Here is a 23,817-nt window from a genome sequence, read left to right on the forward strand (position 1 = left end):
TATATGTAGGCAGCTTGGTTGATACTTGAACTACTTCAAAATATAGTTCTGATTTGAAAATGCCTGTCTTTACTCCTAAATGTTACCACTTCTTCTCCCAACATTTATTTTTTTGGTTGTTTTAGATTATGCTGCAGGAAAAAGTATTACCAGTTTCACAACCTTGGCTGGGGGTTGGAAAAGTGTCTCCACAGCTCGTCAAAGCTTGACTGTCTGTTACTCAGAAAGGTGTAGTTTGGTCACTAGAAACAAATCTGTTACATTCACGCAATTTTCCTTGTGGACTAAAGTTTCATCCTCTTTCCTACCAGAGTAGTTCAACCTGTGTTGGGATGCATCACTAACGTCTTGTATTGTTGCTTGCGCCAGCTTGGTGTGCCTATGGAACGCTATGCTGAACAAATAAAGGTGCTAATTGCCACTATAATGGCATACTGAAATTATTTTAGTGACAGAAATACGTAAGAACTAGTGGTTCAGTGAGCCAGTGAAGTTGAGCCATACAGGCAACTCAGAATATTTCATCTGAAACTTCTGATATCTTCTAAAGAATTTTACCTTTTTCTTCCTCCCTTTGGAAATCAGAAAGGGATGTATTTTAGATTGTCTTCTCTAGTTGATAAACTTAATTTTTAAAGATTAGTAAACAGGAACTTTTGTGCCAGTTTAATAGTGATTGGTGTTTCCCTGGTGAGGTATGTGGCCTCAGCTACAGCTCAGGTGCCTCATTCATGGACCTGGCTCTTCTGTATGGCTGAATGGCAGAAACTTGTCCAGAGCTGTCTTTCAGATGGAGACCCTATCACACAGGACAAGAGAGACAAAATTACTGGCTTCCAGACCATACAGCAGCAGTTGAAGTATAATGTTGAGCTAATGTGGATGAAATAATACAATTTGACTCTTAAGCCAAAAATGAAACACTCTGATTTGGAGTCTTTAACTGCTCATTTTGTTCAAAAATGGTAAAACAAAATGATTCAACACTTCCAGAACACTTTGGGTTTTTTTTTTCCCCACACACTTCTAAAATTAAAAAAATGTTTTGTTGTTCTTTTAGTGTTCCAATGTATTCCCCTAAAACTGCAATATTGCCCAGGGGAGGGAAAAAAAACACATTTCAATTATTTTTATAGAATATTTTATCTAAGCTATGCATAACAGATGACAACAAATGTCATTAATATTAACAGAATTGGATAGTTCTGTTTTATTTCTGCTTAGTGAAGTCTTGCTCATCTACATGCTTGGCTCTGGGGGGGAAAAAAGCAGTTTAATATAATTTCTGGTTCTAATTTAATCTTTACTAGCCTTGGATAGTCTTCTGATTTCCTATTGCAGGGCTTTAATATTGACCTACCTTAAAGAATATTGACTTTATTGTGTGTTCCCTAGGCTTTTCATAGGCAGAAAGATGGATACCAATTATTCAGCAGAAGTCTTCTGCCTGACAAAGTTTTCCCTTGATATCTTGACTGAAAACAGACCTTTTAACATGCTGATTTCTTGCTGCATTTATACCTCAACTTAGAGATGGGTGTCTACTAATGAGTTAACTGAGCTGATAATTTCTAGCTCTTCAAGTCTTAATGCGTTACTGCACTAAGTTTTAGGAGTTAATATTGTTGTGGAGGTAAAGGTTATAAAGTATATTAGTCTTGTAGTGTGTAAGCTGTAGCGCAATTTCCAGTGGAAACTTGTGTTACAAATATAGTTATGTATGTATCTGTATGAAATCCTCTCTGAAGCTACTTACTATAAGCACACAGACCACCTGCGTTTTTATAGCTGGCAACTGAACACTACTTAGAGTGAAATGGATGCTCTTGTCTTTGTCATAGCTGTGAAGGGAATTCATGCATATGTGCCCCTTTCCACTAGCCAATAATCCTGGCAGCCTCTGGGCTCTAGGATAAGGGAGCAGAAATGAAAGCCAAAAAAGGGAGAAACCAAATCGAGGACATAGAAGCTAGCTAATGACTAGAAGTAAACTGCCAAGTGAAAAGGCATGGAGTTTAAATAAAAATAAGTGGGAAGGGATTCTGGCTCTGTCACAGATGAGACTTTCATGAGGGGGTAGGATTTTGCCCTTGTAGGTTGGCAGGAGAATTCTCCATCCTCTAAGCTGAGTAGAGCAGGCTGTGAAAAAAGAGCAATTATTCCTTCTTCCTTACCCTCTTTTAACAGTTTTTGGTGAGCATGAAAACGATGTGAACTATGTTAGTGAAACAAATTATATGCCAGGAAACACTGATGTGTTTATATTGGATACAAAAGCATGTAGTCTGAGACGTTGTCTATGAGCTGTTTGGGGGTGCAGAATAGAGAACCATCATGCAGGCAACACCATTGTGTAGCATCTTCTGTGAGCTTTCAGAGAAAACATGAGATTTTTGTCCTACGCCTCCTGTCGGCCCCCCCCCCCCCCCCCATTTCTCCTTCAAGTCCTCTCCATTGTGGTGTGCTTCCCCCTCGGGCTAATTGATTTTCACTGAGTTCTTCCTCTAGTTCTTTCCCAATTGATTAAAAACAAAAAAAAAAGCCCTCAAGTGCCTTGTTGTCTCACTACATGAGAATAAATTATAGCAGCAACCTCTTGCTTTTTTCAGGAACTTTTCTGCTAGTAGATATCTATTACCAATTCTACTGTGCCTATTTTCCTGGATTTCAGTTTTTTTTTTAGAAATAAAAATAACAAAATAAGTGGTTTCCTTGACCTCTGATCAAACACTTTCTCATTCTCCATCTGCTCCGTATACTATTTGTTCCTGTTCCTACTTGGCTTTTATTTTTGTGGCCAATGGATACAATAAGGGATTGTAATTTTATTGTTGGCAGAAATGAACATGACTGTCTCATTTGCATTATGGCTTTGTTTTTCAAAATTTCTTTTGTTTCTTACAATGTAGATAACTACTTTAAATTAGAATTTTTAAATTATGTCCTACGTGGATTTGAAAGTTAGTATCACATTGAGCATAAACCTCTTGCAAGAGTTTTAGTCTTCTATTTTGTATATTAATATTGATTTTACATTAATTACTTCTGAAGCCTTTGCTATTGTCAAGGCACTAACAAGTGCAAAAGGGAAAATGTAACATTGTAGTACACATGAACTTACTGGAATGACTCTTCTAATTGATGAGTTGCATTTCATCATGTATAAAAGGCAATTCTTCTGGAAACTGTGGACGGTATGCTTCGTTTGCTCGTTGCTTTTCCAGTAATAAAGAAAGAACCTTCTATCAGTGCTGGAAATTACAGAACTAAAAGTTGGGCTTGGTTGTAATTTTCATTAGTGCTGAAAAAATCGTAATGCCTGGATGTTTGCCTTGACTATCTCTATAGAAATACACCTATTTAGATTAATTAGAAATCAAAATATGATGTGGAGTTTCAAAACTTTAAATCTTGTGTTTTGTAGATATTTCTTCCTTCTGTCCTCTGAAGAAAGCATCTGTCTTTAGGGGTGATGAATACATGTAAGAGCAATAGTATATAAGGAAGTTACTGGTGTATTATAGATATAGCAAATAGATTTTAAAATTGAGAATTCTTCTAAGCTATATCTAGTTTATAATAGCTCAGGTAACAATCTGTGATTTAACATGCCATTTAAAGAAATAATTTTTCTGGACAGTGGTGGAAAACTCAACTACTAGCACAGTTTATTGCTTCATCAGATTCTATGTAAAATAATTCAGAAGTGGAAAGTACAGATCTTTGACATTTGTTTTCCTCTAAGTCACTACATTAGAGATTCCTCCACCAAATACATTTGTGGTCTTGCACTGTATTGTGTGTATCAGTATTTAATAGGGTAACCTAGAAATAATTTTTTACTAAAAAAATAGCAGTATCTTACATTAAACCCTGACACTTTTTCCTGTTAGATTCTAGTCTGAGTCTCTCAGTAATTTCCCACTGCAGAGAAACGGACTTAAAGGAGGAAAACTCTGAAACTGATCTGGTAAAAGGAGATTTGTTATGAGACTGCTATCATTAGTTTTTAACTGATATGTAGGGAGAGGGTGTAACAAGAAAATACAAAGCTAAACCACACCTAATATTTTAGCAACTTTGATGCTTTTGCCATGATCTTATTTCTTGCGTGCTCAAAATGATTACTGAGGGTGCCTCAGACAGGCAAACTTTGTCAGCATTTATACAGTACTTCTTACTCAAGGTTTCAAATCTCTTCCAAACACTTAAGTAAATCACAGAGCCTCCCTGCTAGGTACATTAATTGTGGTGTTTTCATTTACAGATGGAGGAACGTAGGGAGGCTAAGTGGTGTGCGGTCTGAGTTTGTCTCCTGGCTTGGAACAGAATGGAGGAAGGGAAATCCTTGTCCCAGTGACTGGGAATGTTGAGACTGACCAACAGAACCGGGCTCGCAGCCGGGGGCCTGTTTATACCTTCTCCACTAATATGGCAATGCAAAATAAGTAAAATACAGGGGAAAGCCTTCATAAATTAAAATGAGACTCCAAATGACCCAATTTGCTTTTGGCTCAGTTCCTAATCTTATTTCTCGCAAGAGAAACTCCTACTGTGAATAACTGCTTCTTAATAATAGAACATTACTTTACCGGTTAATACTTGTTGGACGCTTAGTCTAATTATGGTTTCTCACAGCTTCTTTAATTACTATAATATGAGGTTTAACTTAAGCAAAATATTTCAGATGACTTTAGCAATGCTTTGCAACTTAATTCTGTACATGGAGCACAGCAGCTGACTAGTGGGAGAGAGGAAAACACAGTCTTTCCTGAACCCAGGACACATGTTTTTGAATGATAAGATATGTTAGTATTTTTGTTTCTGAATCAAAAGATGTAATACCAAGGATTTACAGAAGCTAGGAACTCTGAAACCTCAGCCTAGGGAATAGCTGCAGTGAACATGATTAACTGGATAAAGGGGAGCTCTATGTAGTGCAATTGAGGATGTCAGTGTTTACTTACTAATTGAAATTGGAGAGACAATTAGAAGCCTATGATTACTAAGGCATACCAATATCTTTAAGGACTAGCTAGTATATATTCAAATTAATGTGCAGAGGAACACTGGGTTGTTTTTCTTGGTGAGAAATTATCCTATTTCTTCTACGTCATTTGTGTTAAAAAGCAAAAGGTGAAATATGAAGATAAGCCTTTTGAAGAAATTAGTCCCTAATTTTTTCTTTCCAGGATTTTAAGAGGTTAGATCACATTCATATTTGTTGACTGTCTCAGTGGAAAGTACAAAAATACTTGCACTGGATTTTTGACTGGTCGTAAATGTAAGCATCTTGGCAGAGTATTAATGAAGGATAGCAGGTAAGAAGAAAGTGGAGGATTCACTAATAATGTGACCTGTCAGCTGCATTTCTCAGTTCTCCATTTGTACCTTCCAGTGCTATTTTCAAATGTCACAACTTAATTTTCTCTCCTTTCACATGGAAATGCTTAAAAGCAGAGCATCTTCTTGACTATTGAGAATGATAACTCCATTAATCAGATCAAAAACCAAATAAACAAAACCCAAAAGAAAACAAAAACAAAAAAACCCAGATTTCTGTGTATTAGTCCTGTTAAATCAGGAATGATGTCCCTGAAGTCCAAGCTGAATTTCCTACTTGATATACTTAGTATTTATGATAAACTTGAGCCAGAAGCTGTTGAGCACACTGTATCCATGCTACAGAGGACTTACATGTTTGCTTGACGTGAAGTTTTATAAGTCAAATGCTGTGGGAATAAATCCTTCTCATTTTTCGTGGACTCCGAAATCTTCTTCTAGACTTTATTCTCTTCCTTTGAAATAATTTAGTTCAATTTACTGAAGTAGAAGTATGTAGCTTCTGAAATGTTCATGCTTTATAGTATGTAGGAAGACATGGGAATTTGATTATGGAAAAAGGGTCTCTTACAATATTTAAAAAAGAAAAATTAGGTTTCTGATTTTGCATAATGCTGATTTATTTTGAAGTGTAATGCTTTATGCTTTCACCCTTGCAAAGTGATTCTTATTTAGGAGATGAAAAATTGCGTGAAATATAAAATTCTTGTATAATTTAAACTGGCTGATAATGTACTATAGCTCCCTAGGATTCAGTCCCAAACATGAAGCATTGATTAAAAAAAGGCATTTAAATAATTTAAAACTGTTCAATGCTGAGCATGATCAGAGCCCCAATCATTTTCAAATAAAAGTACCTATAAAAAATTGAAGCAGTTGAATAATTTTAAATTGCTTTATACTGTGCAAGCACAGAACCCCAATCACTTCCAGGCTGAAGCACTTGAAAAAAAAAAAAAAATTTTGAAGTGCTCCAGTAAATTTATATTGCTATGTACAAGGGAAAGGACCTTTAAATTATTGGATACTTGAATTTTTTTCTTTAAGATTTTTTATTTCTATGTACAAGGAGCTTTTGTCAAAATGAACCAAAAAATTCTGATTGTATCAACTTGCAAAAAATTAAATTGACCCTTGTTACAAATAGTAATGGTAGGACATTCTATGATTAAATGCATATATTTTGGTGTAGGAATTCTCAGTACTTTCATTATTATGTGTAGCTCAGACAAAATAAAAATAAAATATAACTTTATAAAGAAAATAGCTTAAACACTAAAATTGTTCTTTAGCCTGTCTCTGATAAAAACCAGACCTCTTCAGATCCCCTGAATCTGAATTATGTTAGACCTCTTTACCTGGTCAGCCTAGGCAGATGCAAAAACATGTCCTTACATGCTTTCTGTCCAGGATTTTTAAGCAAAGCTGTGAGTCTAACCTCTCTCAACTACTTTAGTGATAATATTCATGTTTAGATATAGGTTGCAAAAGCAAGATCCAAGGCAGAGATTCACTTTTTTCACCACCTTTCATGTATTTTATGTTTATTGCTTGTGGCTCTTGCCTGTTGAATCTCATGTGGAACAGATGATAGACTTGGTAAATACAGATAATTATAGAACGAATAAATGTACTGAGAGTGCTGTCTACAATGTGAAGTGAGGAGGGTACAATAACATATTGAGTTTCCTAACCACCGCAGAAACCTAACTTGATTTAAACTATGGATTTCAAAAGCAAATGTTAGTTTCTTGTAGAGGTTTTGTGATGGAGTTTGTGGGCATGTGTGTCCTTATGCCTCAGGACTGACAGCTATTCCTTCACATAAGGAAAAAAAAAAAAAAATCATGGTCTCATGGGTACAGATAATTTGTCCAATATTTACTGTGATGATTGTTTCTACAACCACCAAAAAAAGCCCTGAAATATTTAACAATTAACTTTCAATATTTCCCAGCAGCATCATTCCTTGATGGTTGAAAGAAAGGTCTACTGTAAGGAAATAAGAAATAGGTATTCAATAGGGTGTTACTAAGGCATTCTCCAGTGCTTATGAGACCTCCTTCTGCATGTGTCAGGATTTTCTTTGACTTCCTAATACATGTGGGGTCAATAGCTGTATCTTTTGCATAAAAGATTTCATTCAGATTTTAAATGGCAAGCAATTATAAGAGCGAGGGTTTTAGACCAAGGTCTTCGTTTCATATTATTTATGTTCTAATTAATTTCCCAGACTGATTTTCCCCCCCCGCCGCTTTGGCCTACTAAGTGTTGATCTTTAATAGTTATCATGTTCCTAGCATTAACGGGTTTTATTTCTTTGGAAAGGTCATTCTTGATGTAATGTCACTGTTAACACAAGGGAGCCTGTAAGCTTTAGAGATTTTGCTTTATTGTGATGTGCTCAAAAATGTTCAGCTACTTGCTGTCTTTCCCCTGGGGCCTGCTTTCTCTAAACTCAGAAGAGTTAGTACAAGTTTTTTTTAAATTTTTGACTGTGTTCTTGTAATTCATTAAAAATACTCCTCAAGTAGCAGCTGGCACAGCCCAAAAGACCTGGGTCTTTTTTAAAATTCTTTTCTATTTATTTCTGAATGACTCTAGGAACTTGACAGTTACTGTCTATTGTGAATAAATGCACAAGCCCTTGACTGGTAAAATGAGCAGTGATACAACAACTTGGGTCATATCAGTTAAATGAATTAAAAATATCTATGGTAACTAGCCTACTAATGATAAGGTACAGTTAATGCTCTTTAGTAAAAGGAAGTAAAATCACTTGAAAACCAGCATTGAACAAGAAAACACAAAATGTGTAAACTTTAATAATCAGTTTTGGAATTGAATTCTAGGCTGAAATAATATTAAATTATACTATAAATCCTCTGCATCTATCAAACAGTCCCTGTTACAACAATTTAAAGATATACATGTATTTAAATATATATGTGCAATCTAGGAATACATATATATTGCATATATTTTTCTTCATTTCATTGAAGTATCTTTCTTTCCCTGTTGTAGTTATTTCAAAGCTGATCAGTTATTGTCTTTCTATTAAAACTCGGATAACTTCTTGCAGTAGTTGATCAGCCATCAAGGTTATCTGGGGGTAATGGTGCTTTATTTTACCAGGCGTGCATGGGGGCAAAGGGGGGAGGAAGGGAGCACAAAGGGACTTTGATGAATTTACTGCAGTGTAATTATGTAGCTCAGCTTAATAGATTGATCTTTTATAATCTATAGAAGCATGTCCCTTAAGAAAGTTGACCAGGCTGGTAACAGCTCATCTACTTCCATTTTTCTTCCTGGAATTTCTGTTTTATGTGTTGTGAGGTAAAGGTGAAATAGGTATTATGTCTAAGTGTGGTGTACTGTTGTTGTGGCTTAACCCCAGCTGGCAACTAAGCCCCACACAGCCACTCACTCACTCCTCCACAGTGGGATGGGGGAGAGAATTGGAAGACTAAAAGCAAGAAAACTCATGGGTTGAGGTAAAGAGAGTTTAATAGGTAAAGCAAAAGCTGTGTGTGCAAGCAAAGCAAAACAAGGAATCCATTCACTGCTTCCCATCAGCAGGCGGGTGTTCAGCCATCTCCAGGAAAGCAGGGCTCCATCACGTGTAATGGTTGCTTGGGAAGACAAATGCCATCGCTCCAAATGTCCCCCCTTCCTTCTTTTTCCCCCAGCTTTATATGATGAACATAATGCCACATGGTATGGGATATCCCTTTGGTCAGTTGGGGTCAGCTGTCCTGGCTGTGTCCCCTCCCAACTTCTTGTGCACTCCCAGCCTACTCACTGGTGGGGTGATGTGGGAAGCAGAAAAGGCCTTGGCTCTGTGTAAGCACTGCCCAGCAGTAACAAAAACTTCTCTGCATTATCAACAGTGTTTTGGTCACAAATCCAAAACATAGCCCCGTACTAGCTATTATGAAGAAAATTAACTCTATCCCAGCCAAAACCAGCACAACTATCTCTGATAACCTGCTGCAATTCCAATGACCTCAGTCTGTACATCTAATAAAGGTATAAATTATCCTCCCCTCCCTTTTTTTTGATGGTGAACTGTTTTAAGGCTTTTCTTAAAAAAAAACCAAAAGTTAGCATACAGTTTTGAGGGCAAAAGTTAGTGAGCAGTTTCTGGTTTGAATTTTGTTTTATGCTTTGCTGATTTCTAAGCTCAGTTCACTCTCCTATAGGCATATATTATATGCATGATGTAGCAATATTTTGTCCTCAGTTAGCTAAAGAGATTTCTTAGCCTTATTTTACATCCTGAAATTATTTATGTCCCTAAACTTTACCAACTGGCATACACCTCTATTTCCTGGAACTGGTAAACAGGACAAGCAGAAGCAGTACTGTATGCCACCAGGTACCACTTACATGGTTTTTGGTCTGGTTTTCTGAGATTATATGACACTTATTCTCTTATTGCTTAACCATGTTTTTCATGATTCCCTCTTATAACACTTGAAATCATCGAGCAGCTTCTTGCCTTGTAGCAATTTCTCAATTTTTATTATGAGTCTTGAGATGTTAGGTTTATTTTTTTTCCCTAATACCCTTGCTGGAATTCAGAGATTTACTTGAAAGTATTCATTTTTAAAAAATCTTGCACTCGTGACTGTTTAGGAGAAGCTCAGAAAATGTTCAACAAATGTTTTCTTGAAGTTGAAAAACAGATATTTTCACTTGTCCTTATACTTTTATGAGTTCTGGGGATTGGTTCCTGTTTTTGTAATGTTTCAAGGTGATAGCACTGTGCATGTGTTTAATACTCAAAACCAGGTTATTCTTTGAAAGATTATTTTCAGCAAGCTCATTTTCAGTTTTAGCTCACCGGTGCAAAAGACAGATGTTTGGTGTTACACTAAGTTCAGTTTTGTGGTGCAGTAATTGCTTTATACTATAAATTTGTGGAACATAAAGAAAACGATAGGTGGAAGGTTGCACTTTTTGATAATGATTACGCTGTTGGGGAATTAAACATGTATTGTATTCCTTATAGTTTCCAGACGTCCTATCCAAAAACCACTATCTGCTGTAAGAAATATGATTTTAATTTGTTCTCTAATAGCTTTTGCCATATCAGTGTTTTTCTGTGTGGAATAATGACTTTGCCCCATGCAACTGTATGTGAAGGGTTATAAATATGTTTAAACAATTCTTAATTTATTTCCTTTTTTTTTTTTTTTAAAACCAGAGATCCATATTTTCATTCATCTAAGTGTTTTATGAAGTCATTACTGCTGGAATATAGGATCAACCTGTTTATTTCATTAGGTGATAAATAACTAAAATGTTTGGAATAAGCAGATCTTTGAACAGGTTATTGTTGTAATACAGTTTAGGTTTCAGTAATTCCATACCTTGCAGTAAAACCAGATCAGAACTCTGACTTTCAATGTTTCTTCTTTATGTCTCTTTCACTGGTACAGGAGTGCTATTGAATGGCTCATTTGCATTATTCTATGCCCTGTAAAATGAATTTATTATGCAGCTTCTCTAAATAGGCTAACCAATTGTAACCTCATTCCAGTGGTGTATGGGTTTCAGCAAAATATGATTACTTTTTTCATGCCTAAAAACAAACAAAAAAAATAACCTTGGAGCCCAACCCGTCCTTTTGTCTGAGGAGTCTTATTTGTTAAATGGTGTTATTAATCATGATGGGCAGATATTTACTTGTTAAATAGTTGAGTAATTTAAAATATTACTTGAAGCACAAGTGACACATTTTGGCCTCTGTTATTAATCATTAAAATACTTAATGAACCAGGATGATAGTTATTGCCTGGATTACAAAAATCTGAACAGCTCAGGTACATCTACATAGATGAAACAGTAAGTTGACCCTGCAGTGTGAGCCGTATGGGTACAAGCCATCTTGAGCCTGGAAGCAGTTGTCTATCGACAAATCCTGAGTCTCAGCTAATAAGCTCTATCGAGAGGGAAGGTTAAGCTTGGGCTCTGCACTGTAAGATGTCTGCCACTTGCGAGCAGAATTGGTTCCCATCTGGTCAGAAAGGGCACAGATTTAGCAATGCATGAGGGTTTGCATCTGTGTTTGTATTTCGTAAAGGTTAATCCTGACTCTGTTTGCAAAAGCTGCTTAACATCGTTGTAGCTAAATGGAAGCAGTATCTCCGTCGACGTCAAATTTTTCATCTCTTCGTGTGTTAGTTAATTTTAGACTGATTGTGATCTGTCAGTATGACAAGACTTTAAAAAGGAAAAGTGGAGTTTTAGGAAGCATTATGCAACATATTTCAGGCTTAAGGAAATATTAATATCACTTACCAGACCCTGGAGAACACTTATCTGGAATTCTGTGTGTTCTGCACATGTGCAAACTTAAGCAGGCACAAGGAAAGGTTACTGAGATGATCAAAGGAATGTGTCCTTATAGGAGGAGATTGAAAGAGCTTGGTTAGTCTAGCCTCATAAATTGAAGACTTAGAGAGGAGAAAGGTTAATTAAGTTATGAGACAAGACTTGTACAAGAGTAAATGGCTGTAAATTGACCATGAACAAACTTCTTCTGGAAGCTGCGAAACGGCAATCAGAATAAAGGGTCCAGAATTGTGGAGTGCAGGAAGAATTATTTATGATTGGGATCAAGCAATCTGGCCAAGAGACTCTGTATGTTGTGCCTGCTTGTGACATCAGAGGTGGTTCTTCCAGGCATGTATAAGGCTTTTCTGGGTTCCCAAGTCAAGGGAACTCTAAGCTAGCTCAGGTTCTGGTGCGTGGAAGATGTGTTAGTAAGAGTCTTTTAATAAACTTAATTCTAGGGTGCAGTTTCGTGGCACCTTAATCAGACTAAGTGCAGACTGTGATGGTCTTGCACCTGACCATGTTTTTCCAGCTACACTATTCTATGGGCACAGACTTTCACAGAGCTACCTTGTGACTTGATTCAGGGAGAAGATGTGGCTGGAAGAAGAGCAGAAAAAGTGATTGGCTTCCAGGCAGGTGAGCGCCTGGGGAGAGAGGAATCATCACAACTGTGGCTTCAAACAGGGGTGCCATGAAAGTGCTTGCATCCTCTCTAGTACATTTCTCATGTTATCCTTCTTGACCCTAAGTAGTGTAGATTCCAGAGTCGCTTTGGGCTCTGAACAGACCATGGGGTTGTATCTTAACTAACTGATGGTGCCTCTTCCAGAGATCTTGAATTTCAGAAGGAAAGTAGCTGGCTGTTCAGACACTAGTGCTGGCAAATTGCTTCTTGAATAACTTAACAAGATTTCCAGTGTCATGGAAGATGCACACTTTTTACTGAATATGTGATAAAATTCTTATAATAAACATGCATTCACAAGGAAAAGTGCTCATAAAAAGAAAGTTCCCGTGTTAGATAGTCTCACAAAAAGTTTGTCGTATTTTTTTCCAGTTAATGGATGCCTACTGAAGTCACACTGCTTAGTTGCAGAAGAACTGAATTCATTTGAACCAATAAAGTAATTCTAATTTGCATTTTCATAGCCCACCCTTCACTACTCCAAGTGTGACTTTCACTTTTAGGACACAGCTATGTGGTAAATGGATATGTAGGCCCTTTAAAAGAATATTTATCATCCTTGAAGAATCTTAGTGCCAAATCTTAATAGCATTTCTTACAAAAATGACTGGAATTCACTATCAGATTTAGAGGTAGAGCTGTAGAGACTGCGAATACTCTTTTTCTGAACCTCTTTCCTGATAAAAATAAGAGAGGGTACGGCCTAAAAAGGTGAAAACTTTCCCTCCAAAATAAAAATATCGAATAAAAAAAATCCCCAGATTGTAGTGCATTAGAAATCAAATTAATGCAAAAGAACTGTGCTTTTTATTTAATTTAGTCATTTTTCAGAGATAAATAATTCAACGTACCTTTATGCAATGTTAAAATACCTTTGTTAATTATGCCAATCAGAGGATAAGTTATTCAGGCTTTTGAGTTTTTTTTTCTGTTCCAATCGATGTTAAAAAATACAGAAGAGAAGGAGAACTTCATATCCAGTCTGTATGTGATTTGATGAAACAATTGCCTTAGGACCTGCTGACACTCTAATTGGAATCTGCATAATGCAGATTCAGAACCTTACTTAAAGCAGTGCTCTCTTTATTCTGTTTAAGTAGCTCTCTGTTAATTTCATTTAAATAACTCCCTCATTTAAATCTTGAGTAACAAACCTAAAATCAATGAATAGTTCTTACTGACTTCAGTGAAGGCAGGATTTCATCATCTCTCTGCAAGTCATTGTGACTGTGTGCTGCTTATTACTTGTTTTTCTTCTCTGACTTCCTCCCTATCCATTTTTGTGGGTCTAATGTTGCAACACCTGAAGACAGGAAGGGTTTTAAGATTCAGAGATCTTGATATGCATGATGAAAATATTTTGTCGTGTGCAATTTAGTTTGGTGTTGGCAGTTCTCATTATTCTGATTACTTTTTTCCCCTCTCAGTTCTCAGCTTTTAGGATCCACTGCATTTTATATGAAAATCTGAAGTTTTCATATGCAAAAAGCAAATTTCTAGTTCTCATGCTTCCAGAGAAAAGCTCGGAAGCATAAATTTTCAATACTCCCTTCCAAGTAAATGAATCAAATGAATAAAAAAGAAACCCCAAAACCATACTTACACACCCCCCCCCCCCCCCCCCCCCCCCCAAAAACTCCAAACAAAAAAAAAACCAAGAACCTAATTTGTCAGGAAGTGACTCATAATTTTTGAACTTTTGACATTATTTAAAATGAGCATGATTTCTGTTTAACTCTTTTGTGGGGTTTTATGTTGGTTTGTTTGCTTTTTAAATTGCTCTCCTGAAGTCAAAGGTAGAATGTGGTCCTACAGAATATTGCCTTATGAAATGAGATTTGTTTGCATTTATTTTGTGTAAAATTCATGTATGGGCAGATGGTTTTCACAGGCATCTGCACCATTTATATCTCTTTAAATAAAGCCTTGTATAAGGATGAATTTCACACCATAAAAATGTGTGTGAAATGCAATTAATATTCTGAAGCTTACATTTTTGTGGTAGCTGATTTTGTACAGGTAGGGCTAATGAAGATATGAGAGTGTTTACAGTAAAAGCTGAGAAAATGTACTTCTGGAGTGAGGATGTGGCCAATCAAACCTGAATAGGGTTGTTTCATGTGAGTCAAATGACATAAAGATTTTGGAATTCTGTGGAAGATCATTTCAGAGACTAACTTTCAGTCACCAGTAGAGGAGGCAGAGGAACCCTGGGTTTTGAGATGTGGTAATACCCAAAGGTACTCTAACTTCAGGGGCTTTATTAATTTCCTTTGCAGCATGGTATAAAATTGCCATTCTCTTTTGCTTTCCAATCCATGTTCTATGTGAGCAGCTTTCAGTGCAAATGTTGAGGTCAGTCAAGGTCAGCAGCGTGTGTGTGCTGTTTTATTAACAAAAAAAAAGGTGTTTTATAGGCTTGATACCTCATCAGAAGTATAGTTCTAGCCCAGTGATCAAACTCGCACAGGAGTTATCTGAACCAGTGACATTTCCTTATAGTGACCGGTAATAAATTCAGAAAGACAAATTGGCAGGATATTAAAAATGAATCTTCGCTCTGTACATTTCTGAAAAGCAGTGGTTTACGGAAAACTTTGATTCTGCTTGTCAGTGAACATAGGATCTGTAGGTCTGAGTAGTAATGACTCCCTGGTTTGCTTTTCAGACTTCTAACCCTTCAGATTTTCATGAGCAAATGATGTTTGCTGCATAGTTATCATACTCTTTCAAGAATGTGCCTTTTTTCTTTGTGGTGGGTGAAGGATCCTTTTGTAATAATTGCTCAGTACTTACTTGACTAGATGTGTGAACAATATTTATATATTCTGAATTCTACATATATGACATTGAAATATTATTTTCAGTGTATTTATCTGAGGTCTTTCTTTAGGCAGCTATCAGCCCATAAACCCTTTTATTATGTCCAAAAGTATGAAATTTACATGGTGCTTAAATTCAGAATGCATTCTGCTGTGAACAATATTCTCTTTGCCTTCAACGCAAATCTGCTTGGCTTATTTTTTCAAGGTAACTTTAAAGACTTTATTTTTTTCCCCAAAGTGAAGAACCTCAGCAGAAAGTATTTTGATGAGATAGATGTTTAGTTCAACAGAAGTTTCTTTAAGAAAAATAAAAAGATAATTATGCTTACAAAAGTTAATTATTTAAAAACTCTTGGTATGGTGGCAAATTTAACATCTCGTCTGACATGTTGGGAAGAAGAAAATGCCTGGAATTGCACAAGTAGAATAAAATGTTCCATTTCACAGCAAGGCCAAGCCTGGGTCTTGTAATTATTTCAAAGGGAGTAAAGGTCATTTTATATTTGTTACATCCGTATTATGTGAGGCTTCTGTACCAGGCTTCCAGAAGTTAACTCATGACCTATTTAGATTGCCCAGATTTCAAAGTCAACTTATACTGCCACAAATCTGATAAAGTAGACATATTGCCTTCTCAAAGTACTGACACAGATGATGTCCAAAGCAGGATTTTTATTTATAGCTCCATAAGACAAGAATTTCAACTTTAAGATGCCGGTAGCTGGGAAATCAGAACATGATTTACTTCTTACTTGCTCTGTTAATCCTTTAGAAGGGCTGCTTGTACTTAAATTTCAGCATGTATTGCTTGGGCTATTTTTCTGATGTGGGCTAGTTTATATAACTTTGATTCAGTTGATGCTTGCATCTTGACATCAGAAGAATTTTCCTTCTGCTGTGATTGCATTTTTATGTATATTCATTCGGTAACACCATGACTCAGAAAGGTGCTTTGAAAATGCACCTGTGCACATAGAAAATGTGTGCAGAAAAGTAATGCCTGTCTTTCTGTGCATGTGACCATTTAAATGCATCTCAGGATTTTTTTTTAATAATTGGTAATCAAGTCTTATGCCCAATTTTGAGGGCAGGCTCTGAGTATGTCAGTTTATGTTTGCAGTTGTCTCATACTGGAAGACCGAAGGGGACACATCCAATTCTCAACCCCTATAGAGTCCAGAATCTCCAAGAAAATCAATGTATCAATGTCAATAATTGAATGAGGGATTAGGCACCGTGCTTTTAAGCCTTGGTAAGAAAGGCAGCGGTTATGTTGATACATAGAGGTGAATAATAGTCAAGTGTATTGTACCTTGCTTGGTGTATTTAAGTCTTTCTCTTCTTTCTTGGTTAATCCTTCAAAGGGACAAATGTAGAGCAGGTCAGGATGGAAGGCAAAGGCGTCCATCTGCTGCATTTGACTGCCACCAGCTTAATTGTCATGAAATATTCTGGCTGTTTCTCACAGTCTGCTAGCACTTCTAGCCAAGCTTTTATAGCAAATGTCAGTGACATGAAACAAATGATCCAGAAGTTGGTTTCAATAAGAACAACTAATGCAGACCAGGTGGGCTATTGCTGCCTTTGGTTGTTATAAATGGGATCATATAAAACTCACGGTGAGTGTGAAGTGCATGAAGGGAGAGAGCAGATAATGTATTGCTCTGACTTAGCAAGTGGACTCCGAGTGATGGTTAAGAGGGAAACATGCAGATGTTAAAATTTTGCAGAACATCTCTCTAGGATCAGAATCAGCATACCTAGATGATAATGTGGTGGATGTAGAACTGAGAATTGGGTGAGGTGCTACTATTGGGTTGTGAGAAGTGAGAGTGCAGTTTATCACCTGAGCTGGTGAAGAAGAAAGGAGCCTTCAGCATTCACCTGTGTGGTATAGGGGAGAAACCGTCCTCACTTTACAGCCGAAGAGCTTTATTTGCACAATTGTAATCACGTGTTGAGGATGTCTTGAGTAAATAGTAGCCAATGTCTTTGGTAAATTTGTTCCAGGCCACTTGAATTTTGGAACAAATGCCACTCAGAAACAGTGTTTGACCGTTTTCTTCTTGGTCACTGCGTAGGCCCTCTCTACTTGTTTTTTCTTTGGCTGTCCAGCAGGTAGCAGGTTGGCCACAATAACTTTGAGATCTGAGTACTCTCTACACCAGCTGCAAGTCAGGTTTTGAAAAACACCTTTAGAGGTTCTGAAGCAGAAAGTACTTTTGAGAACACAGTTACACGTACATAGGTTGAAAAATACAGATTTGGCTTTTCTTACTCTTGAACTTGTCTTCTTTTGCCCTTTCTTTAACCTCTTAAACTTGCTAGTAATTTTTTTCTTGCCAACTCTTTCTTGGACATTCTTACCCCCATGGTCTCATTTAAAAGCTGCCAAGAAAAGTAGCCTTTCCAGTTGTCTCTATTCAGGGATAGAACACAAACCTTCAGAGGCTGAGATTAACATTGTACCTATTTCCAACCAATTTTATTTTGTTTTTAAGCTTCCTCCTTTGCTAAGGTGATCCTGTGGTGACAGGGAACTTTGATCACATACTAATAGTGACACAAACTGTATTCAACTTTAACCTTCAGAACCACCTCTACTATGACACACACAATTTCATTTTCAGTCTTCCCTTGGTGTAAACAAGCTTTTGATTACAGGGAAAATGGACAAACTGTGGCTCAGAGAGGGGAAAAAAAGAGGCAACTGTTTACATTTGTTTAGCAAAGTTCTTTTATAAAGGAAACTTCTGTGATGTGAAACTTCACCCTTGAATAAAGACTTCCTTCTGTAACTTGATCAACTTTCTGAAACTAGGTTTGCAGATCCTAATTTATCAATTATTTAAATCAACTTAAAAGTGCTTAATTTAAGCATGTATTTAAACCTAGCTGTATTCACCAGTGATTTTAAGAGCAACACTACATCCTGTGTTTTCACGAAGGCCAATGATATCCTTTATTGATACCTGGACTGAACTTAACCTTGAAAGCTACTATTTTGTAATTTCCATGCCAGCCCACATATATAAAAGCAAAAACCTTACATAAAAAATTGTTTAACAAGATTTGGAGAGCAAGTGTGATGTGATGGATATTTTTCTTTATGAGCATGGAGTCCAAAGTTTTGTTTTATGAGCACTGAGCCTAAACCCAGTATCATTCCCAGAAGCCAACATGATGGATGGATGAGTGGATGTTAAAAGTCTATTTCCTTTTTCTTTTTTTTCCTCAGGTTCTGCTGCTTGCATGTGCAGAAGATTTAGAATGTGTCCCTGGATTCCAGCAAAAGGTTTTTTATATTGAACAGCCTTTTGAATTCACAGAGGACCAGCCAGTTCTGAAACGTATGTCATTTTCATATACTACTATTGTGCAAAAATCACAATTGCTTCTGTATTCATATCACTCCTGCCATTTATCAGAGAGCTTTTTTTTTGTACAATTTTGAATATTGCCATGTTTCTCTCTGGGTTCCCCTGCATTAATCCTATATATCTACAGACTTTACTATGTTCCATGTATTAGAGATGGCAAAATACTATATATAATTATTTAGGACAATATGAATATTGTGAAAACTTAGGATCATTCACTTCATTAAAAAGTAGATTTGCTCTGAATTTTTTTTATAGTCTTTCCTATGATCTTGGAAATCAGGGCTTGTGTATCAACATTTCACTATTAATTCATCTCTACAACTCAGATTTAGAAGCTTTTATCTTAGAAGATTCATTCAAAGCTGGTGCAAGTCCTAGTCTTTCCATGAAATTCAGAGGAGGCTGGATGAAGCTTGTGATCATCAGAGATAGCAAATTGTGCGACATGTGTTACACAACTGGTATATTCAGTAATATTTCCAGTGACCAGGTGTTACATTATAAAATCCTATCTGGCACTATATGCTCAAAGCATTAAGCTAAAGGAGATTTAACTGTCTTTCAGTCCTGATGTTAGTTCATTCAAATACTTTAGTGAGCAAGTGTTAGAACTTGTTCATTCAGTTCTGTGGCTTTGGGATGTCAAGACTGTCAAACTAAGGTAGTAACTTATCCAACAGTCAATGATTTTGAATGTATCTTAAAAAAAGATACTAAGTGCTGCCACTTTCATAGCTTCAAAAAAGGCCAGCATTTTTACATGTGATACATATTACTAACAGTTTCTTTGTCATGCTTGGTTGCTTGCTGTTGAACTGGCAATTCTTCCAGGTATGGAGCATGAGACAGCAGTGCTTGGCATCTACATACAATATCTAGATCCTACAATGTGATACATAGTGGTAGTTTGGTGAGACCAAGAAATGCAAGCAGTATTACTCATTAAATGCACACATTTCCCATCTCAGTTCCCTCCAGATATTATTACTACATATTGATATATTTTCACTGTTACACATGTTTAGATGAAGGTGTAATATCAGTGCACACTCGTTTTAAAATAGCACTAACCTTTCAAAATGAAATAACAAAATTAGTTGCCAGAGTCTATTGAAACGACTCTCTTAAACTTAAGTCATTCAGCCTTCAACAGGTGCTAAAACAGACACTTAGGAAAACATTTTTAGTCTAAACATTTTGATAAGTCACAGTCTGAGTTGCATTTTCAGAGGAAATTTAGATCATAAGTAGTAATGCTATTCACAGGGATGTGAGATTTTTATTCAGTTTAGAGGAGAGATTGCAAACTTCTAATATCTTTAGGCAATCTTTTTTTCTTTTAAATTCTTATTTTTAAAAGTTGATGAATGCATCATTCCTACATGGTTAAAAGTAGAAATTCATAGAATGTGGGAAGTATAATAGACTTAAGTATGCAAAGTTGAAGACCTGTGTAAAGAAAAGCAATATCAACAAGTTAGTGTTAAGCTGAATAAAAATAACCTTTGCTGTATTCTTTGGCTGCTTCTGAACTTTGAGGCTATAGCTTGTCTGGCCCAGATCTCCTGCTGATTTGTGCTTGTCCTCCTGAATACCGAAAGGACGAGTTGGTTAAGCCGAAGTTGACTGGGCTGCTCTGTGGTGACCCAGCAAATTGCACTGGTGTGAAACTAGCACATTAATTAAGATGCCATCATTAATGCAACGAGGAGGGAAGAGAAGGAGGAGATTTAGAAATGCCTGGAAACAATCTTCAGAATTAAATTATTTTAATAAGCAGACACTAAATTGGCCTAATATGTAATGTTCGACAAAGGCAGACTGTCGATGCATGATTCTAGTTAATTCAATCACTCGTAAACAGTACGTCCTTCATGCAGCAGCTTTAAACCTCTGCACAGTTTCTTCATTTTAGCTGTCAACAAAATTGGTATTTTTTTAATTGTCTGTTTGAATACACTTTGCGTGTTCTTGCATTTTTTTATACCCATTACCCAAGAGCAGTGTAATTTAGCGGTTGCATTGCAACGTGGGGCTTACCAGGGCTATGTAGAGTAATAGAGCGAATGTGCAAAGCAGGCCTATAGCAGTGATTGCTTCTGCAGTCCTCGATAAGCCAAGGAGCTCCTTAATTCTTTTCTGAAGTACAATAAAACAGTCTTTTTTTTTTTTTTTCATTTTTCAATTTAAATAAGGACCTACTGTACATTCCATTGCTAGTATCTCCCTTGTAATTAAATATAGGTTAATGCTGGTTCTTATGTATTTATTTCTTCTACATACAGCAATTTTAATTATATTTTACATTTACTGATGGGAAGAAGGAAGAGAAGCCTAAACTGAGGGTACAGAATTTTGTTTTGTATTCTGATTTGTACCAATTCTTATTGAAGCCTCCTTATAAGTCGGCCATAACAATTACATCGGTCTAGTTGCGTATGCATATCCTCCCTCCCGTTAGTTCACTGGAATTCTGTTGCTATTTCTTAGCTTTTAGCTCATTGTACTCAGGCTGAACTGCTTTTGATTTACCATTGCATCTCACTTAACAGCAACCCCCAGACTTGGACCATTTTATTTCCCTAATTTTGTAGTTTATTTTTCCTAATTTTAACTTTTTTTTCTCATCAGCCCCCTTTATGTCCTTATAACTTGTGTTTTCTATGACCACAAACAAAATCAAGCTTTGCACTCCTACTTTGGGTTTGCCCAGATTTTTTCCCTGAGTGCAGTTTTCTTAAACCTGATATTGCCTTGATGTAATGGGAGAGGTTTCATAGAGTCAATTTCTGGAAACACTAGAGGGTCTGCCCACATAAGTATTGTTTTAACAAGAAATGGTGTTACTGGATTTTTCTTCCTTATAGCTTTTTTTAGACCTAGGACCGTCTTCTGCAATCAAAGATCGTAAAGATTGTTATGTTTTTGATAAGTGATAATTGACAGCATTTAATTACAGGTTTTACACCTTTCTGAAACATTTGTGGCCATGAAATTCTTCTCATCAGCAAGCTTGTCTTTGGCAAGGCTGACATGTTGCTGGTAGTGACAATGCTCTGTCATGCCAGGCTGGTAGAAAGGTCCTAATCAGACTCATCAAACGTGGCAATGTAATTGTGTTACATTAATCATGTTTATACTTAACATACATGAGTCTTGGCTTTTGGGGGTATTTTTAATTGACAATGAATCAAATAGTGCACTTGAAAAATTGAGGCAATTAACATAAAGGCGTTAGGTGATGTGTTGTGCATACTAAACTGGGGAATACATTGCCAGTGATTTAAATGTCAAAACAAAGGAAGTTTTGACCCTTACTTGAAAAGCTTTAATTTGGATGTTAATTAATGACTGACCTCTTCTGTCTCTTACATGATAGATTGCACGTTTCAGAGCTTGGGCTGTTTCAAGATCAGGGCTTTGTCTGTCTGCATTTGGGTACTTCTTTATTCTGTGGATTTTAACAAAGACTTTTTTTTTTATTCAACCATATTGAAAATCTTTGTTTACTCATATGATGGGAAATATATGTCTGCTTATCACTAATGCTTAAAGGCAGTTCTTTTGTTGTCTGGCAAAGCTGTAGCCTCCAACAAGATTTCCTTTGTTCAAACTGAATAATGCCTGTGGAAAGATCAGAGAAGACCATGTCTACTACTACACCATCATGTGTGTACATGGATCACAGCACCAATCAGCTCGCATCAAAACATTTCCTATTGATTCTCAGATGATGCCATGCGAGATTTGTGATTTATCACATCCACTCTTCCCACTGATTACCGTGCCATTTGACGGTACAGATGGCCTCTTTCTGTGACTGTTTCACGCTATCAATATTACTGCTGTTACTCTCTTGTTTATTCTGATTTATACAGCGTGTATTATCACACACACTTGATTCATCTCTCCCTGCTTCACTTTTTTGGCACCTTGCATAAAACCAACGTGGCAGTCTAATTCAACATACCTATAACATGCCAAACCCTCTGTGGAGTTTTAACATGAGGTTTATATGCTAGTGTTAACTATTCATGCTGAATATTACAGGTTTTAGGTAATTGGAACTACAGGTGAAAGTTGTAGTTTGCAAAAGAACATGTTCAAGTGAGATAAGATTTTTGGCGCAGTAATTTCTTGCAGGGAAAACTGTCTAGACTTTTGGGTAATAGCTAGATAACTGGATTTTTTCACCTATTCAGGTGTACATATCTGTAGTGCATCCATGTTGAAACATAGCTGTGGCTTTTCAAAATAAAGAAGTCTTTAACGCATTTTGAATTCTACAAACATCTTAAAATTACTTTCATTTCACATAAATCACTAGTTATGCCAAGAAATGTACTTCTTTAGAAAATGTTGAAAACTGACTTGGCTCCTACATTGTGCATGTGGTAGCAGGTTCTACAGAAATGTCTGTCAACCTTTCTACCCAGAGAGCAGAATGATTTTTATACTCTAAAATGTATCTTAATGTGCACGTACCCATGTATAGAATTTGAATACCAGAGCTTCAGTTCTGGCACCTGGTTACATGACTAAGACCAGGCATCTAGGACTCTCTTATGCCATGTGGACAGAAATATTGGTCAGGATTTGAAGCCAGACATTAGGGATATCTCTTAATCACACTAGTCCCACTTAAATAGCCGTAGGAAGCTAAATTCGTGTTACCAAAACTCTGGGAAATATCTGGGGGTATGCAAAATGGTTGTAAAATTGTGGAAGTAATTTTTAAAGTAGGAAATCGGGAACTTTACATGTTCATGGAGGCAGAGTGAGGGGGATCTTCAAAGGGAAGATCCTTTTGCACTTAAATACCTAAGGCCTTGCTTTTGAATTGAGGTTTGATTCCTAACTCTTTCACAGAGGGAGAGAGTTGTCTGCATATGTATTGCAAATATATATTGTGACTAAGTAATATAGAACGTCTCAGATATGTCTCTGAACAGATGTATGCAGATTGATGAGGCAATGTAACTGAATATCATATAATCTGTTAAACTGCTTTCACACATGATTAAAGCAAAACAAAACAGGAAAAAATGGTTGTTGAGTGCCAGGTGGTCAGACAGTTACCTTTCAAACAGTGCATGTCAGCTTATTAACAGGACCTGAGGGGAAATGAGCTTAAAACAGACTCTTTGATTTTTTTATGCATATACATTTAATTAAACTAGTTTTTGAAAAGGTAGGGCGTTAGACTGAACAATGTGAAAGAATTACTTAGTCTCTG

General features: G+C 36.5%; 1 protein-coding gene across 2 annotated transcripts in view; it reads left to right on the forward strand.

The window, feature by feature from the left end:
- Positions 1 to 23,817, forward strand: part of CDH13 (cadherin 13) — a 484,188-nt gene that overhangs the window by 75,523 nt on the left and 384,848 nt on the right. For both annotated transcript variants that reach the window (XM_068411196.1, XM_068411195.1), the window contains exon 2: positions 18,437 to 18,548. In XM_068411196.1, coding sequence (XP_068267297.1) covers positions 18,437 to 18,548 — 112 coding nt within the window. The remainder of the gene's footprint in view (positions 1 to 18,436; positions 18,549 to 23,817) is intronic.

Source organism: Nyctibius grandis, chromosome 12 (genome assembly GCF_013368605.1).
Source record: "Nyctibius grandis isolate bNycGra1 chromosome 12, bNycGra1.pri, whole genome shotgun sequence".
Lineage (NCBI taxonomy): Eukaryota > Metazoa > Chordata > Aves > Nyctibiiformes > Nyctibiidae > Nyctibius > Nyctibius grandis.